The 20,170-nt window shown below is 48.1% G+C and overlaps 1 protein-coding gene across 3 annotated transcripts in view; it reads left to right on the top strand.

The window, feature by feature from the left end:
* Positions 1-15,759, top strand: part of SYNE1 (spectrin repeat containing nuclear envelope protein 1) — a 2,361,447-nt gene extending 2,345,688 nt beyond the window's left edge. For all 3 annotated transcript variants that reach the window (XM_078648775.1, XM_078648773.1, XM_078648774.1), the window contains one exon: positions 14,773-15,759. In XM_078648775.1, coding sequence (XP_078504901.1) covers positions 14,773-15,013 — 241 coding nt within the window. In that variant the 3' untranslated portion in view covers positions 15,014-15,759. The remainder of the gene's footprint in view (positions 1-14,772) is intronic.
* The last annotated feature ends 4,411 nt before the right edge of the window (positions 15,760-20,170 follow it).

Here is a 20,170-nt window from a genome sequence, read left to right as displayed (position 1 = left end):
GAGGAGTTCTAAACTGCTTTTTCCACCTGGCAAAGTCCTTTTGCCTGGCCTAAACCTTCCTTTTTAATACTTACAAAAAAGAAGGCCCTAAATGCTCATAAGGCAGGGTGCATAGCATTTTAAAAGTAGGACATGTATTTAATGTTTTACATGTCCTGGCAGTGAAAAACATCAAAAGTAGTTTTGCACCTTGACAAGGCTGGCTATCCCTTAGAAAAACACTTGCTTACACTACACAGCTTACAGTGCTTAATATCTGAAAGAGACACGTTAGTATTAGATTCCTTACCTTAGAATATCCCCAGGCGTCAGACTGGATCCGGAAACTTTTGCGTAGCAGTACCCTTGCGCGTCGGTAGGCGTCGTCTGCGGCTCCACGTCCGTCGTCGGCGCCTTGATGACGTCGTCGGAGTACTTAGACGCCGCCTCCGCGTGCTGACGTCAGTTCTTCTTTTTTCCACGCCAGCAAGCGCAGATCTGGAAAAAGCAGTAACCTTAGTCAATTTTTGACTAACTTTTTGATCGATTTTTGATCATTTTTCGAAGTCTTTTCGACTCCGATTGGTGCCGTAGGGATGCCCGGCTTTAAGCACTGCGAGGATTGCGACCGCCTGATGTCGGTCACGGATCCTCACCACCTGTGTTTAACTTGTCTAGGCGTCGATCACGATGACAAGGCCTGCTCCGACTGCCGGGCCCTCTCTTCGAAAGCCAGGCGGGAGCGGTCCCGCAGGCGACTCGAACTCCGGCAGTCGGTCCCGCGCCGCGAGAGGTCTCGGTCCCACGGGAGGTCGAGGGACAGGTCGCGGGCTTGGAGCCACCACAGCTCCGAGAGTAGGCCGCACTCCTCCGGGTCGAAGTCGTCGTCAGGTAAGAAGCACAAGAAGTCCAAGAGGCGTGATCGCTCTGCGGACTCCCCCCGATGCTCGCGCGATGCGGCCGGGGGTTCGGGTGACACCGCCCACGCGGCTCCGTCGGAGTCGCGAGTGCCGCGTCCAGCCCCACACCCTCCGATACCTGGGCTAAACGCAACGCCGGAGGAGATCGAGCGCTTCCTCATGGCCATGAGGAAACTCTCTCTTGCGAAGGGCTCCGCGGCGCCTTCGAGCCCAGCGGACCCGTCTGGGGCCCCTAGCGGGTCGGGGGTTTCGGGCCCGACGCCGTCGGGTGCTTCGGCGCTGCCTTCGGGCACGGCGCCGCAGGTTCCCGCTATCCCGACGGCGCCGGCGCCTTCGGGCCAGGCGCTGCGGGGTCCAGTTGTCCCGGCGCCGCCGGCGCCTTCGGGCCTGGCGCCGCGGGACGCCGCTAGACCTTCTTCGGGATCTGGATCGTCACCGGTGGACCTTACGACCTCCCCGGCGTCGGACCATCAGGTGTCGCCTCCGTCCCCGATACCCCCTTCATTCCTGTTCCGACGTCAGGACGGCCCCTATGGGCGCCGCTCCAGACGTCGTTTGGGGAGTTTCACTTCTATGAGCAGGCCCCATTAGTTGAGAACCCTGAGTTTCAGGAGATGGGTGATGAAGGGGATTGGGAGGGGTCTGAGGACCCTCTGACCCGAGAGTGTCAGTCTCATGAGGACTGGGCAGGAGAGCTTGAGGAGGCCAGTGGCCTGGACACCTCTCCAGACACTGGTTTTGTCTCCCCTCCTACCGTGGCTTCGAAGGAGGGGGCAACCTACAGTGTGGTGTTGATGAGGGCTGCCAAGGCCTTGGGCCTTGAGCTCCCCGTCGCAGCCGTGAGGACTAACCTCCTCACTGAGGTCCTTAAACCGCAGTCAAGCTCGGCCGAGCCTCTGCTGCCCTTTAATGAGGCCTTGACCGACGTTCTTCTGGGCACTTGGTCCAAGCCCGCTACGGGTTCGCCCGTAGATAGGAACGTGGCCAGACGCCACCGCCCGCCCCGGGCGACCCATGTTTCCTGTCCACCCACCCTACCCCCGAGAGCCTGGTCATCCAGGCCTCCAATTCCCAGACCGCGTTCCCGTCGGCACCGCCGGACAGGGAATCCAAGAGGTACGAGCAGTACGGCAAAAAGATCTTCTCGTCCCTTAGTCTGGGACTGCGGTCTTCCAACACCGCATGCCTCTTGGGCCGCTACACCCACTCTCTGTGGGATACGGTCGCGGAAGTGCTGCCAGAGTGTCAGTTGGACAGGCCAAACTCGGCCAAGCCCTTGTGGAGGGCCGGGATGCAGCCAAATATTCCATACGGTGTGGGCTGGATACCACCGACTCACTGGGTAGAGCGATGGCAATGACGGTGGCGGTCAGACGCCACGCCTGGTTGAGGTCCGCCAACTTTTCGGCCGATGTCCAAAACACCTTGATGGACATGCCGTTCGATGGCCGTCGCCTCTTTGGCGACAAGGCAGACCATGCGCTCGAGCGCTTTAAGGACTCCAGGGCTACGGCCAAGTCCTTGGGCCTCTCGGCCCCGCGCCAGCAATCGGCTGCCTTTCATTCCTTTCGTGGCCACGGAAGGGGTGTACCCAAACGTGCTGCCAGCCACGCTCCGCAGGGTAATACCCAACGCGGTGGCGGCCGTGGGAACCGCCGTCCCGGCGGTCGGGGACAACGGCGAGGTCAGTCCACACCTTCCCCCGCAGCATCCGCCTCAAAACCCTCCTAGTCCGTGCTTTCAGGCCCATGTGACGCCAGTGGGGGGCAGGGTTCGCCATCACCTCCTCCACTGGCGCACCGTCACTTCGGACAGGTGGGTGCTGCAGATTGTCCGATGGGGCTACTCCCTCCCCTTCGAGGCGACTCCTCCAGCCATGCCACCGCAGAACCACCGTGTATCGGGGGATCATTTGCGACTTCTGCAGGAGGAAGTTACAGCCCTCTTGGCCAAGGGGGCCATCGAGCGCGTTCCTGGGCCAGAAGTAGGGTGTGGTTGCTACTCCCACTACTTTCTGGTACCCAAGAAGGGCAAAGGGGGCCTACCCCCTATCTTGGACCTACGGAACGTCAACGGCTTCCTCCGGAAGGAGAAGTTCAAGATGCTGACACTGGCTCAGGTCCTAGCTGCCCTGGACCCAGGAGACTGGATGGTAGCGTTGGACTTGCAGGACGCTTATTTCCACATCCCCGTCCTGCAGGCCCACCGGCGCTACCTGCGGTTCACGGTTGGCCACGAGCACTTTCAGTATACCGTGCTCCCCTTCGGCCTTACCAGCGCCCCACGGGTGTTCACAAAGGTGATGGCGGTGGTCGCAGCTCACCTGCGCAGGCTAGGGGTTTCAGTCTTCCCCTACCTCGACGACTGGTTGTTGAAGGCGGGCTCGCCCCAGACAGTCGTCAGCCACCTCCAGACTACGGCAGACCTCCTGCACCGACTGGGGTTCTCCATCAATGTGCCGAAGTCACACCTGTGCCCCTCTCAGAAGCTCCTTTTCATCGGAGTGGTTCTCGACTCGGCGCGGTTTCGGGTTTATCCACCCGAACAGCGGGTCCGGGATATTCAGGCTCTGATTCCCATCTTTCAGCCGTTATCCCGGGTCTCGGTCAGGTTGACGCTGCGGCTTCTGGGGCTGATGGCCTCCTGAATCCTGCCGGTACATCACGCCAGGTGGCGGATGCGGGCTCTGCAGTGGGACCTGAAGTTTCAGTGGGCCCAGCATCAGGGCAACCTATCCGACCACGTCCTGATCTCGGAGGGCACTGCCAGACAGCTGCAGTGGTGGCTCACGGACCGCGATTGGGTCAGCGGCAGATCCCTCTCCCTTCCCCAACCGGAGCACGTAGTTGTGATGAATGCGTCCCTCCAGGGCTGGGGAGGCCACATGGGAGAGGCGGAGATCAGAGGCCTCTGGTCTCCGGCGGAGGCCCGGCTCCACATCAACCTGTTGGAGTTATGGGCGATTCGTCTAGCACTGAAAGCATTCCTCCCCTCTGTCCGGGGGAGTGTAGTGCAGGTGTTCACGGACAACACCACCGCCATGTGGTACTGCAACAAACAAGGCGGGGTGGGGTCGTGGACCCTTTGCCAGGAGGCTCTGCGCCTCTGGCAATGGCTGGAACGCCAGGGCGTGACCCTGGTGGCTCAACACCTGGCAGGTTCTCTGAACGCCAGGGCGGACGAGCTCAGCCGTTGGTGCATGATGGATCACGAATGGCGTCTGAACTCGGACGTGGCGCAAGGCCTCTTTCAGCAATGGGGAGAGCCTTGGTTAGATCTATTTGCCACCAAAGAGAACGCGCAATGTCATCAGTTCTGCGCGTTGGAATTTCTAAGGCGGCTCTCGCTCTGAGACGCTTTTCGTCGCGAGTGGAGCTGCGGTCTACTGTACGCCTTTCCGCCTATACCACTTCTGCCCAGAGTGCTGAAGAAGATCAAGCGCGACCGGGCCCAAGTCATCCTTGACTTATACTGGACTCGAAGGTACTGGTATCCAGAGCTACTCAGTATGTCAGTCGATCCCCCAGTTCGTCTGCCTCTTCAGGAGGACCTTCTGTCGCAGCAGCAGGGGACGGTCCGCCACCCGAACCTGTCCAGTCTCCACCTCCATGCTTGGAGATTGAGCGGCGACAGTTGAGGCCATTTGACTTGCCTCCTGAAGTCTGTAATGTCATTCTGGCAGCCCTGCGTCCCTCCACAAAGTCGGTATACGCCTGCAGGTGGAACAGATTTGTGGCATGGTGCACAGCAAAGGCTGTGGATCCTCTTGCTGCCCCTCTTTCTGAGGTTCTTCTCTTCCTTCTCTCTCTTGCCCAGCAGGGCTCTGCTCTGGGCACTATCAAGGGCTACCTTTCTGCCCTTTCAGCCTTTCTAAGGCTGCCTGATCAACCTTCTTTGTTCAAGTCCCCTATTGTAAATAGATTTCTAAAGGGCATCACACACACATTCCCTCCTGTTCCGTTTGTGATGCCTCAGTGGGACTTGAACCTGGTTCTTACGTTTCTGATGTGCGCTCCCTTTGAGCCACTTAACAACTGTCCTCTCCGCCTTCTTACTCTGAAGACTGCTTTCCTGGTTGCCATCACCTCTGCCAGGAGAGTGAGTGAGCTCCAGGCCCTTTCTTGTACTCCACCTTTCCTTTCGGTCCATCCGGACAAAGTGGTGTTGCGTACTAAGCCATCTGTCCTGCCCAAGGTTGTCACGGCCTTTCACATCGGGCAGTCTATCACCTTGCCAATCTTCTTCCCGCCACCGCATCCCTCTAAAGAGGCAGAGCGGCTCCACCGTCTGGACGCAAAACGTGCGCTCTCATTTTACTTGGATCGCACACGCCAGTTCCGGGTGGATGACCAACTCTTTGTTGGTTACGTGGGCGCTAAGAAGGGGAAGGCGGTGCAAAAGAGGACCATCTCCCGGTGGATCATCTTGTGTATCCAGGCATGCTACTCCTTGGCTAAAAAGGAGCCCCCTGTTGGATTGCGGGCTCACTCTACCCGAGCCACGGCGACTACAACTGCCCTGGGCCGGGGAGTGCCCTTACAAGACATCTGTCAGGCAGCTACGTGGGCATCGCTGCACACGTTTGCAAGACACTACTGCCTGGACAGCCAAGTCCGGAGGGATGGCTTCTTTGGCCGTTCTGTCCTCCAGGACTTTCTGGTGTGATTATTGGTTCGCAGACCCACCACCGGGGTTGGTATTGCTGGGGTATCTATTCTAAGGTAAGGAATCTAATACTAACGTGTCTCTTTCAGATGCACAAGTTACTACTTGTGTAACGATATATCTGTAAGAGACATTAGTTAGTATTAGATTCCTTACCCACCCACCCATCCTCCCCGTTCTGCGAACCGATATCTAGGGTTAGGGTTACCCCCTTTCAGGGCCCTAGTTTCAATGGCACCAGTGTTGGTTTTTAACATGGCTCTGCGTTTCTGGCACGGAAAAGCTGTGTCTATGAACTGACGTCAGCACGCGGAGGCGGCGTCTAAGTACTCCGACGACATCATCACAGCGCCGACGACGGACGCGGAGCCGCAGATGACGCCTACCGACGCGCAAGGGTACTGCTACGCAAAAGTTTCCGGATCCAGTCTGACGCCTGGGGATATTCTAAGGTAAGGAATCTAATACTAACTAATGTCTCTTACAGATATATCGTTACACAAGTAGTAACTTGTGCTTCGGTTTGGGAGCAACAAGATAGATGAGTCAATGACTCTTTTTTTATAGTAATTTAAAATCCAACTTAATGATCAAGTCGATATTTATATTACTAATTGTGAAATTACACTTTTAGAAAGTTTTAATCTCCCTACCTAAGCCAAATGAGCCTTTCTATCAGTATCCATAGCCACCTGACTGCTGATAACTCCCCTGTGGTCAGATGTGGGCAAAGGACTTGGGTGTGGAGAGGGGTTTTTCTTCCTTGAGTAGGATGGCCTGGGCACTGTGCCCAGCCCCTTACTGAGCTTTAAAAGATGTCTACCCTGTCACCAGCAGATGTAGCTCACGCCTAATCCTTCCTCTCTTTTGTCTTGCTAGACCATTTGGCTCTAAGCCCAGTGGGAGGAAAGCTGCCTAGAACTGCTTTGGAGTGACTACAAGAGAGGGTGCACCTGTTTTCTTAGCCACACCTCTCTATGGTTACAGGGAGTTCTGACCAAGGGAAGAACAGTTCTCCAGTATTGGATCTTTCATAGATTCACATGCTTGAATCATTCCCTGTCGTCAAAGTGGGAGTCCTACGGTACCATAGTAAAGCAGTATGTATCAGTATCATAGGCTATACTAGCAATGCAAAGTCAGTTTAATAGCCTATCCATGTCCTTTTTTAAAAAGGACCAAACTTGAACTACAACCATTCAGGCAACAGCACCCTTTAGAACACTCCTAATAGAGGCTCAGTCCCTCAGATTTTTTTTCAAAAATACTTTATTGATTTTCACAAGCTATCCAGAAGGCATATATTCGGTTAAGCGAATGTGTTCAAATTTACATGTGTGTATAAGGCTTCATGAGCCCACCGCACATTGTAGAAGGGAGTCTCCCTGAGCTTGGCTCAGTTTTTTCCTTTACATCTAATAAATGTATTTACTGCTTCTATGTCTGCAACTTCTAAGAAGGGCTCTTCAGATCCTGCAAGACCTGTGGGAAGAAAAGGGTACATGTGGATGATCCACACAGAGACTGTCTCTATTGCCTCAACCCATCAACATCAGGTAAAGGAGTGCAAGATATGTCACACTTTCGCCTCTAAATCCTTAAAGGATTGGGAGGGAAGGCTACTTCTGTGATTACAAAAGTCTAAATCCAAGAAATCTACCACTTCTGAGGAAGACAGTAATACATCTATGAGAACCCACAAAAGGTCAAGATCATCTGACCAAGGGGCTTCTGAGGATAGCAGAAAGGCATTAAAAACACATCATAAAGACTATGAGAAAGTGGAAACTAAAACTCATCTCCACAGAGGCTGCCTCCTCTCAACCTTCTACTCCATCTATTACGACAGGGACATAAGCGTTGTTCTTCTCTATGACAACATCAATGTCAATGCCAGTATTGATAACAACAATGACGGTCCCCTCTGTTTCGCCTACAAGATCAGACAGCCATCAATGCACCCATCTTATCGACAAGGGTGATATCATCCATCAAGACACTGTTGATGGTGGTGCTACCCTTGACGACAGCACCGCTGACGACGAAGTTTCTACGTCGACGCCTAAGTTCACATTCGCATTGTCAACGACATCGTCGACGGGACAGTCAACAATGATAAAAATCACCAAATGAACAAAGACTGGTTTAAGACCTGAATTGACCTCCCCTAGCAAGGCCTCACCTTTGCCACTAAGTCACTTGTTGGACTTGGAAGGGCCGGACGATAACAGGGCTTTTGGGGCAGTGCATAGCCCATCAGAGCACCAGGTGAAGTTCCAGATGGAAGATGATCATGATGAGGAAGAGCATTACTATCATCAATATTATGCCCCTCCCAAGTGGTATTAGGAACGTTACCCATACCATCTTCTTCTTCAGTCCAGATATGATGAAGTGCAAATGCCCAAATCGCTAGTCCTGGATTTGCAGGCAATGCTGCAGGATTATAGAAGAAGATTTTCTGACCCTCCACAGGAGCAGCCAGTAGCAACACCTCAGCCTGCTTCTGCTATGCCAAGGCATATTCCTCTGCCTATAACTCCCATGATGACACGTGCCTCGAACATAGCGCACCACCAAAAGAGGAACACACGCCTTCAGAAGATGAAAGGGATGAAGGTGAAATCCCTGAGCCTCAACATCCACGGTATGAATTGGATGATTACCTTGCCCCTACTCAGTGGCCACCACCACCTCACCCTTCAGACTGTCCCTTAGAGGACATCAGGGGCTTTCATAACCGGATGGACCGGGCTGCAACACAATTTCATCTCCCAAACTCTGTTAAGCAGTCCGACTGCTTTCTTTATGATTTCAAGGAGTAGGCAAGTAGGTCTGTGAGAGCCATCCCCATCATTGACTATATCTGGGTGGAGGGGATTAAGATAGTGAAGAATCCGGCTACAGTAGTGGCAGTACCACCTTGCTTAGACAACCAGCACACGGATACAGAAGATTCCCCTGCTTGCCTCACGAATCGTCCCAAACCTGAATCTGTGATCTCACAAGCAGCGCAAAGATGCTCCAAAAACCCTTCTGCTCCCATCTCCTCGACACCAGACAAAGAAGTCAGGCACTTTGACAACATAGTGAAGAGATTTTCTCTTATGTCTGCCATCACTGTTCGAGCGGCCAACTCGCTAGGGATCCTGGATTGCTATGACCCACAAATTTAGTCTGATGTTAGCAGCCTTGTTGACTTAATACCTGAGGACAAAATGGAGGAAGCTAAAAAGAACACCTCCTTGGAGATTATAGATTGTGCAGTGGACATAGCCTCCACAGGTTTCCAACAAGTAGCCAGAACAGTGGTCTTGAGACATCAGATATGGCTTAAATCTATGTCCTTTAGGTCAGAGGTACAATCAAAGATATTGAACATGGCCTACGACATAGTCACTTTGTTTTTAAAAAATATAGATGACGCATAACTGGCAATGAAGACGGACACTGACACCACTAGCTCTCTAGGCACCCTTCATTTTAAGAAGTTGCCCTTTCAGGGGCTAGAGGGAGAGGTTTCTCTACCTGTAGAGGGGTTTATCAATGATCTCAACAACACCAATTCTTTAAATCATACTGTAAACCAGCCTATCAACACCAGGCGCAACGTCAGCCAGCCTCAGCAGCCTATATCAAACAAGGCCTGTGCCAGAAGCAACCCCCCCAGTGTCGAGATGCAGCTCGTAAAGTGTGACCTAGACCAGGTTCTGGCTACATCTACTCCTTCCCTTCATGTCGGTTCCAACTACTGCCCTCAAAGCAGAGAGATAACGTGGGACAAATGAATATTACATTTAGTAAACTATGGCTATACTCTGGAGTTTGTGCTGACACCACCAAGCAATCCTCCAAAAGGGCTCACCCTCCTTGTCTTTGTAACTGAGGGAAGAAGTACCTAGCAATGGTGGCAAAGGGTGCAGTAGAAAAGGTCCCTTGTTTGCAGAAGCACATGGGATTCTACTCCTGTGTTTTCTTTGTACAAAAGTAAACAGGGGAATGGAAACCTATCCTAGACCTCAGAAAACTAAACGGATTCCTACGCAAACAATCTTTCTGCATGATTACTCTCTCCGACATCCTGCACCTCCTAAACAAGTGAGATTACATGACCTCTCTAGATTTGCAAGATTCGTATTTCCATACATATCAAGCATCGCAAATATCTCCACTTTACCGTAGTCGGTACCCATTACCAGTTCAGAGTCCTCCTTTTTGACCCCAAGTCAGCTCCTTTGATATTCACCAAATATCTCGCTCTGGTAGCAGCCACACTCAGAAAACAAGGTCATCAGATAGTCCCCTACCTATATGACTGGCTGCTAAAAGCATCAACACCGCAGCAAGCTGCCAAAGCTACCAAGGCTTGCCTCTCACTGTTTTGTAGACTGGGCCTTACAGTGGATTATTCAAAATCTTCAACTACCCAAAGTCTAATGATAATGTTTTTGGGAGCTAACCTAAAGATTTCCAAAAGAAAGTCAGTTTCAGTGAGGCTGTACAAGTGTCTACTGGGCATGATCTCTTTCGGAATAAACCTGGTCCCGCTGGCATACTGAAAATGTGGCCACTGCAAGAATAGCTCTGAATGCAATGGATCCAATTGGAAGGCTCCTTGGAAGACTTGATCAGCATTATCCCAAGGATGCTAGAAATGTTAGCATGGTGGTCTCAAATATCTCATCTCTCACAAGGCCTCACATTTCTGACTTCAGTACCAGATTTCATCGTCATGACCGATATCTCCTAGAAGGGCTGGGGCAGCCACTTGCAGAACCTCCAATTTTGAGGAAAATGGTCCGCACTTTAAAAATAAATGCACATCAATTGCCTGGAACTGAAAGTGATATCTCTTACTCTACAAGCTTTTTACCACAAATAGCAGGAGCCTCCATGCTGGTCCTTACAGACAATATGACCAGCATGTAATACATCAACAAGCAAGGGTTTACAAGGTCACTAAATCTATCTCAGAAAGCCCAAGACCTTTGGAACTGGCTCACAGTCCACAAAATATCTCTGAAGGCTGAGCATGTCAGGAGTGAATAACATCTAAGCAGACACCCTCAGCAGAACCAGAGACAGTTCCCACGAGTTGGAACTGAATCAACTGGAGCTGGACAAAATATTCTCATGGTGGGGCAAAACAGCATTGAATTTCTTTGTGACAGACCAGAACCCCAAATGCCAGTTCTACACCAGTTGATACCCTCTCCCAGAATTGTGGGGAGAATGCTCTGTCAATTAGATCCTCCGGGATTTATGCATATGCTTTTCCCCCTTTCCCTCTCATACCGAGCATTCTATACAAGATGAAAATGGACCACTGTTGCCTTATTCTAATTGCTCCGAAATGGCCCAGGTAGCATTATTTTACAGAGCTCCTGCTGCTGTCGGAGTCTAATCCTATCTGCTTACTGAAGGTTCAAACACTCTTGTCAAGGAACAATGGCCAGATCTTACTCCTGGAACCAGTCTCTCTCTAATTGCACGCTTGGCTGCTGAATTCTAGTCTTGAGAACTAGACATCCCTCAGGATTGTAAAGAAATTGTATCCAATGCAAGAGTGGAAGCTACAACAAACCGTATAATTTAAAATGGAAATGATTCTGTTCAAGGTGTCAACAATCTAACCTGCATTAATTAGAAGCATCACCTGAACAGATTCTACCCTACCTACTATCACTAGCCAGATCATGATAAGTGCATATGTCTGTGAATGTTCACCCACCTGCAATTTCAAGGTACAGACCCATCTAACATTCTCTCTCTTTGTACCACAAGAATAGTCTAACAGTTCATGAATGGGTTTTACAGAGAGGTTACCCCAGTACCAGCTCCTCCCCCAGAATGGGCTCTTAATGTGTTTCTCTTGCAGCTTATGAAGCCTTCGTTTGAGACCTTTCACAGGGCAGATCTGAAATTTCTCACATGGAAAGTCGATTTGCTGTTGGCTTTCACTTTAACTATGAGAGTCAGGGAAATCCAGGCTTTCACAACACAGGAGCCATTCTTGCGTTTCACTTACAGTATGTGCTTCTCAGAACAAACCCAAGGTCCATACCTAAGGTTACATCGCCTATTCATCTCAATGAACCTATCATACTTCATACTTTTTTCCCAAATCCAGCATCTCCAGTTGAAAGGTCTCTACACACCTTGGACATTAAACGTTGTCTTTAATGCTATATCCATCATTCCAAACAACTCCAAAAAAACTGATCAGCTGTTCACATGCGACTCACCCTCCTCCCTTGAGAGTCTCCCCTCACAGCTTGGGATTATTTTTTCCCACTTGTACTCAAAAATATTAGAGACTCAGTATCAGTTGGAAGTGTTCTAGAGGGTGCTGCTACCTCATTGGTTAGAGTTTGTTTGCTCCTTTGTTAAAAAGGATATATATAGGCTATTCAATTGACTTTGCATGCCATTATAGCATATGAAACTGATCCATACTGCTTTACTATGGTACTGGGGAACTCCCACTTTGACGATGGGGAATGATTCAAGCATGTGAATTTATTAAATATGCCAATACTGGAGCAAGGGGTAGCAGTTAGCAGTTAAAAGTAAGTAACTTATTTTAGGGAAAGAAGAGTGCTGTGGCATAGTGTACAGCAAATCTCACAGGAAGTGCTGTAAAAGTGAGCAGAGTAACCACAAAAAACTTTTATCCCATTAGTTAGGAAGGGGTCAGGAGACCCCCCCCCCCAGCGAGGGCGGAGTATAAATGTGGCACCCTCAGTACCCACTTCAAAACACTGTGAACCTGTGTTGTATCAGAGAGACTGCTCTGCTGTATGGAAAACCTTAGGGAAGACTGGACCTGCTTGCCTTGAACCCAGAACCCTGAAGTGACTTCAAGGTCCAGTTGGCTGACCTCTATTTTGTGCTATTGGGACACAACAAGCTTCCATAAGTGTCTCTCCCTTCAGCTGTCCAGTACCAACTGGAATTGCCCTGAACCCTGCTGCGGGCGTATGTTGGAGTGATTCCTAACTCTCAATTTTTTGTCCCCCAGGTCCTGAACCCTTGGCTGCTATCAGAGCGTACTCTTTGTATCCACACTGCAAAATCTAGGACTTATAAACTTTTTGCCAATATTCTGCCTGGAGAACCCATTGAGACTCAGTTCTTCATCGAAACCATAGCTGTTGAACCTTTCAGTCGGCCTCAGCTTGCTGGTTTGCTCCAGTGAAAGACATCTGATGTACAGAAAAGTTTTTATGTCTGAACGTAGAGGGCTTTATAGGGACCGACACCAAGCAGCAACCCATCAACGTCGAGGCCTTCTTGGGCACAGACTTCGGGTTTCACCCACTCAGAGCTTTCTTTCCTTCGTTGACAACCACACAGGGGCACTGCTCTTCAGCAATCCGCCATCATCAAACCCCGTGCAGATCCAGCTCCCCCACTGACGACTATTTGTCTCCATAAAAGTTTCTAAGTTCGAACGTAAATTTTCCCTATCCGACTTGGTGATCCATTGCAGTCAGGCTTAACTTTTGACTGTTACACGGTCTATTGTGACCAGATAACCGCGGTTGGCCCATTGTGCTGTTTGGCGCTATTTTTAGTTCAAACTTAAAAAATTAATATCTCTGGTTTTACTTATTGTAATAGTGTTTTGAAGTAAACGTATTTATTAAAATGTACACTATTTTTTATAATTAGTTTGGGTTTTTTCTTGCGTTGTGTTTTTACTTTATTATTTTTTGAGTACTGCATAAGTACTTTACATATTGCTTCTAACTAACTGACTTCCTTGTGCCAAGGTAACAGAGGATTAAGCACAGGTTTATTGAGTGACTTTTATAGTTCATCCTGACAAGAATAGTGATTATTATTTGAGGTTGTCAGCCTCCCTCAGCGAATACTCCTATTTCGTACAGATAATATACTTATTTACGCATGTGTAGAAAGACACTTTCAAAGGCAATTAAGGTGGAAAACCAGAAAATAACTCCTAAAATACATTCTATTGTAGAGTGAGATGTCAGCACTAGAAAAAACATATGCATTATGCCCTAAATATCACACAATTTACATAACAACATATACTATGATCAACTGACTGATTCCTGCCAACCCTAACACACTCGACAACATTCTCATCTTCATATGTCATGTCTGTTTCTCACACATGATGGTGAGGGTGGAAGTTTAGGTTAGGTTATAACTATTAAGTGCTAATTTACCTTCTTTTGAGGTCTGTGATGCAGGAGGTATTGGCCTCCACCGACTGCTGCAATCTGTAACTAAGAGACTTAGGAATAATAATTAACCAGCATTGTCGTTTCTGGGTTCCTGTCTTCTGCTTCTTGTCACTGTGTATACCTCAAATATTTGTTGTTTCGGCCTAGTGAATAATGTGTTTTACGTAACATATGGGGCAAGGTTTTGAATTGGCATCCAATGCACAGCAACATGTGTCAATCTGGGTAAAGGCCTTATTGAAATCAGATTTCCGCTGCAGTGATGTTCGTTTAAGAACTATTGTTTAGCAGTTCATATTGGTGTAAACAATGCCACTACTGAATAGATAATAGATTGATTCAGTGCAATATCAAACAGGTAGGCGCTCATTTCACAGGCATTATTTTATTATTATTTTCAATTGATAAGAATTATATTAAGAATAAAGGTAAATCAACTCTACTTACAGCAAAATCTTTGTGAATCGGTCCCTTAATCTATTGACGATTATGTTTCTGTAGTAAAAGTGGATTGTTTTACAAAATGAAACAAGTGCAAATAAATTTGGTCTAAGCGGTAGATTTACATTTTGGCAGATGTCAGACATTCCCTTAAATGCGGGCAATGTAATGTCCCAGCTGCCTTATTTAGAGTCCTCAGACATCAGTACACTCTGGGAGGATGGAAGGGACATCCGCCACTCTGACAGTTGTCTCATATCTGCAAAATTGTAAATCTGCCCTTAAGTCAATAGAAAGTGACTAGAAGGTTTATCTTAGTATCATATTCACTTTAAAAGCATGGATTAAAGTACATCAATCTAAGAAAACTACTCGGTAGCAAACAAGACTTAGGTACATTTAGTACTGTTGCTGCCCAGTTGTAATGCTCTGTTTCTGAAAATATATTCAGACATTATGTTAGGGAGTGCTGCGGAATTGGAATCGTAAAAAGAGCAATTACGTATTTTTGTATTGTTGTCTTACACCAGTTTTTCTTTTTTCTCTCCCAGGTCCAAAGACGGTGGCTCAGATTCCTCCCATTCTGAGGCCGAACGAGGCCGACAACCGCCTTCATTCTTCTTCCGTGTACTAAGAGCGGCCTTACCACTCCAACTGTTGCTACTGCTGTTGATTGGTCTTGCCTGCCTCGTACCAATGACTGAGGAAGATTACAGCTGCACTTTGTCCAATAACTTTGCCCGATCCTTCCACCCCATGCTTCGATACACCAATGGTCCTCCTCCCATATGAAGACACAGAACAAGTCAGCGAGGGGACCTTTGCAACTGTTAGCCAACTCTTTGTGGCAACTTTGCCTATTTGCTTGAACTTGTGTGTCCATATTATTACTCTGGCAGCTAATGAGAAAAAAAATGAAGTGTGTGGCCATACCACACAGTGTATTATGCTCAGCGAAAGAGCACCCAGATATTGTTACGAGTAACACTGGAGAGGTGCTACCAAGCAGCATGGCCTATCAGTTGTCAAATTTTTAGGAACCCTCTTGTCCTACCCAATGTTACTTCCATTTTCCGGTACTATGCATAGCCAAGGACAATATTAGTGACTAAATCTTGTTGTTTAATCTGACGAGATGTTGGCCATTCCTCACTGAGTACACTATCAGTATTTTAAAGAGAGTCTGCATACCAGCGCTAACGATCTTTTAGAAGCTTGTAATATAAAATTTTAAAGAGCTTATATGGCGATTATTTTTTTACTCTCTCCCGCGCTCCTCCAACCTTCTCTTTATGATTTTAATGTGTGTGCATGGTCTCCTAATCTCTGCTTTGAATGCACATGCTGTAAATTTAAATGGCACTTTTCTAAGGTCAAGGAACTGGATTGATTAATTAAAATCGTGGATGACTTTGTGAGAAAATATTGAACGTCAAATGAAAAAAGGAACATATTATTTATGTCTGTACAGTTTGCTATGCCAACTTTTGTTTGTAATGATTTATTTGCATATATTATAGATTATATGAAACAGAAAAGTGTTTCCTGTGCTTTCATTTCATAACAGTGTCTTTTTTTTAAATTATAAAATTGCACATAAAATGTACCCATGAACTGTTGCGTAGTGACTTTAAGCATCTAGAGCTTATTTAATGTATGCATGCGGGAAAACACATGCACAGCTGTGCCTCATTTCCCTGAAAATATATTCCTGTAGGAGCTTGTTTTTTCCGCACTTGTGCCCACAGGGGGTGCAGGACCACATTCCCCAGCATTCCTTGTGGCTTCCACGCCACGGACTCTGCTGTCAGCTCACCAGGAGGCGCACAAAATAAGCTTGGGGCCCCACAGCGCGAGAGCCCGTTTTTGCTGCGCTTTTGCCTGCAGGGGGTGCAGCACCACAGCCCCCAGCATTCCTTGCAGCTTCCACGCCGCTGACTCTGCCGTCAACGCACCAGGAGGCGCACAAAAGTATCTTGGGGCCCGCGGCGCTGGAGCACGTTTTTGTCTCACTTGTGCCCACAGGCGGTGCAGTACCACATCCCCCAGCATTCCTTGCAGCTTCCGCACTGCTGATTCTGCCGTCAACGTACCAGGAAGCGCACGAAGGCAGCTTGGGGCATGCAGTGCAGGAGCCCGTTATTGCCACACTTGTGCCCACAGGGTGTGCAGGACCACATCCCTCAGCATTCCTTGCGGCTTCCGCGCTGCTGACTCTGCCGTCAACGCACCAGGAACTGCACAAAAGCAGCTTGGGGCCCAGCAGCGCGGGACGAGCGCAGACTCGCCCGGGATGTGCCCGGGCTAAGGGCGGGCTGTCCACTCTGCTGGGCCACCCCCCGTGACATCTGTCCTAGGAGGATCAGCTCCCAGAAATTGGGGACTGGAGCAAGACACAAGGTACGGCACCTTTGCATTGTGCTGTTATCTGTTGTTACGCGCAAAAGGGGACATTAAGATACCAGGTTCCTGTTTGGTCCCAACATTTGGAGTGGCGCTACTGAGGGTTGTCTGCCTGTAATTGAGTATTGCTTGGATCTTGTGGCCTCTTTTTAACCCTTTGATACCTGTAACAATGGGGAAACGGGCTTGCCCCCTCAAACAGCAAACTCTGCCCCAGCAGCATGCTCCCATAGTACCTCCTAACTCTATTGATAAAATGCTACAGAGGACCGTTGGAGCAGTGGCAACAGAAATTGAACTTACTGGGAGGTGATTGTCCTTAACACCTGACCTTTATCTACCCGCGCCCAATATGGTCTCACCCCAAACTATCCCTGTCCCAGAACCCATTTCTCAAGCTCTACTTTCTAATGACACTACAAAGGAGAGAGAATTACCAATAATTGGTCCATGTAAAGGGGTTATTGACCTTGGACCCGCCAAAAATGGGAAACCCAAACAACCTAGCAGAATGGGTGCAAAAGGAAAGAAGTGCAATGATGGAATGCTCGATGTTGGAGGATAACAAGATGACCTGGATATGAACTCGGGCAGTATAGACAATACTTAAGTGTCTCTGGACTACACATTATGGGTAAAGAACTTGGTGGTGGACCTTCAGGCACAAGTTAAATCTATTGTAAAAGAAGAGCTTAGCTCTCTAATAATACGGGTAGATAAATTGGCAGAAACGTTTCATCCTGGGTGGGTAGGTCAACGTCAGGACCAGGGAAAGGTACAGATGTTAGCTGCCAGGCGGATATTGACGCTCAAGTATACGACCCAAATCCCGCTCAAGTATTTGGAATAAGGCTAGAACCCCAATATGCCCAAAATTCAACTTCTACCTTTGCCCCTAGTATGGCCAGTTGCGAGTCCAGGAGTAGAGATATGGTACATCCTAGTATGGTAAACAAACAAAATTATGTGAATCAGCCTGGGTCTAGGTACAGAGGGGAGTGGGGCAGTAGAAAGCCCAGTAATGGGGCCAGGGAAGAGAGTAGTGATTTACTTTCCTTTAATTTATCCCTGGCTCATCTCCATATGTTCTTGTTTTAGCAGGTGTCCCTGAGCTCAAACAAGGGCAGTGGGACTTGCTTTATGAATTGAAGATCAAGTGCATGTTTTGGTTGGCAAGGCGGAGGCAATTTTCTTACGAAAATGCTGGAGAGATCCTTATGACCTGTAGGGTTAGGTGGGTGGGTAATAGGCCAAAAGATGTGCAAGAGGACTGTATAGTGATCAATTTAAAAACATGTTCGCTCAAAGCCTTCTAGGCCAAAATTATTATAGCCAAGATTAGGGAATTATGGGTCATGTTAGCAAGAAGCTCGTTAAAATTATCGCTGTTAGCCGCTAAAACGGCGATAATGGGCTTGCTAATATGCGTTATATAATTCCAATAGAAGCCCAGGTTAGATGTGCAGGACATCTAACCTGGGCTTCTATTGGAATTCTATAACGCATATTAGCAAGCCCATTATCGCCGTTTTAGCGGCAGTTTCCTGCAGCTAAAATGGCGATAATTTTAACGAGGTTCTTGCTAATATGTCCCTAGGTCTCTACTACTAAGGTACTTCTATATCCCACATCAAGTACTAGCCACCAGCGAGCACAAGAGTCATGGACAGGGGCTGTGGAAGCAGAATCACTAGTATGTAAGAAAGCGGTATCGCCTCCCCAGATCCCTTCTACATAACATACCCAAAGCAAACAGATTTGGGGTCTTAGAAGTGATACACTGACTCCCAGTAATGCAGCATCCTGAAAAGAAAACTAATTTCCAGCAGGAAACTAGGGAGAGGGTCATCTCTAATATGGAATCTTGTCTCTTAAGCATCACATCTGGACCAGGAGTAGGAGCCCTGATGGACCCCCATGTTATAATATCTCCAGGTGAGGACAGACCGGCAAGCAGTGATGGCCCAATTGTTGTGGGGCAGTCGTTCATTGACGTTTTTATAAGCGCAACCACAGGACTATCACAAACCGTGCCTCAGGCCATACCCCTTGTATCGCCTGTAGACTCCAACCCCCTAGTGCTCATAACTGATAGTACTGAGGTCCTAACCAGAACCCTGGCAGCTAGATTAAGTGACTAACCTAGTGAAGTCAGGCCTCTTAATTCTTATCCTAGGTTACATATGTCTGCTAATTATAAAGAACCAACAAAATTAATGTTCTTATCCTGGAATGTTATGGGCCTTAGAAATTAGCTTGATAATCCTAACTGGGGGGCTTTGAGGATCAATATGACATCTATTTTTTTCAAGAAACCTGGGACAGGGAGGAGGCACAGCGGTTGAGTTTTGCATCCTATAGTATAGCTGCAACCACCAGGGGTAAGGGCAGGCCCTCGGGTTGTCTCTGTATATGGGTCGGTTCCCATCTGGGCTATTGAGTCAAACCGCTGGAGTATTTTTCTCACGATGTCCAGTGCATTCTCCGGACATTTACATCTAGGGTCAGAATTGCTCTGCTTAACGTCTACTCCAGGCCTGTTAGTAACATCCATGAATCACCGGACTTTGACCAACTAGCAGCTTCTATATCTACCATCCCCAGCAACCATTGGATGGTCATTGGTGGATACTTTAATTGCCAGTTTGAGGCCCTGAAAGATTTCAATTAAGGAATTCCCAGTAAAGAAGATCTACACTGGGCTTTTCCAGAGGCAAGCACCCTCATGACTAGGGCCTGGACACCGCTGGTGCTCCTTACCCTGAATCAGTCCCTAAGGGCATGTAGTGGCCGAACGAAATCAGATACACTAGTGTGATGGAGAAACATTTTGCGTAAATAAAACCTGCTCGGATTAAAACCCTCAGTAACATAATTAACAGTGTGCTGTGGGAAAATATGAATAAAATACTAACATGGGTAAATGCTTTTTTACGCATGTGTAAAGTAAATGTGCATATTAACGTATGAACTAATGCATGGAACTAGGCCACAACTGCAGTTTTCCGCTTTCAGAAAAATAAAGACTAATGCTGCTTTTGTGCACATGAATAATATTTGTTAGGAATAACACGGGCATGGGTTAGTGCAGTGCTGGGATGGTGCACTTTGAAATAACATTTCAATGAAAGTAATAATCTTTGTGTTTAGTTCATCATAGAAAAACAAGCATGGGCCTACACTTCTGCATGACAGTATGGGGCTAACTTTTGTAAACAGGAAAAATAAAGAAAATGAAATACGCTCTGAACGAGGAATGAAAATGCAAAGGCACAGAGAGACCTTCTTGAAGTGCTGAAAGTCTGCCAAGCTACGGAAGAATAAAAAGAGATATCAGGGGAAGCGATGCAACTTCCTTATGAGATGGCAGAAACAAACAAAGAAAGCGTGAACGTCTGGATACATTAGATACATATAATGAACTCTAGGAAATGCGTGCAGTGATTATGTTAAAAAATGTTTCATGGATAGAGTTTGTTGTGGTAGGTCCAATTGGTAGCACACTGCTTGTCCTACCAGCGTGTTGCCCCAAAGCCTTGTGGTCCA

This window comes from Lissotriton helveticus, chromosome 6 (assembly GCF_964261635.1).
Source record: "Lissotriton helveticus chromosome 6, aLisHel1.1, whole genome shotgun sequence".
NCBI lineage: Eukaryota > Metazoa > Chordata > Amphibia > Caudata > Salamandridae > Lissotriton > Lissotriton helveticus.
The sequence above is the reverse complement of the archived record's forward strand: the minus strand, read 5'-3'. Positions and strand labels throughout refer to the sequence as shown.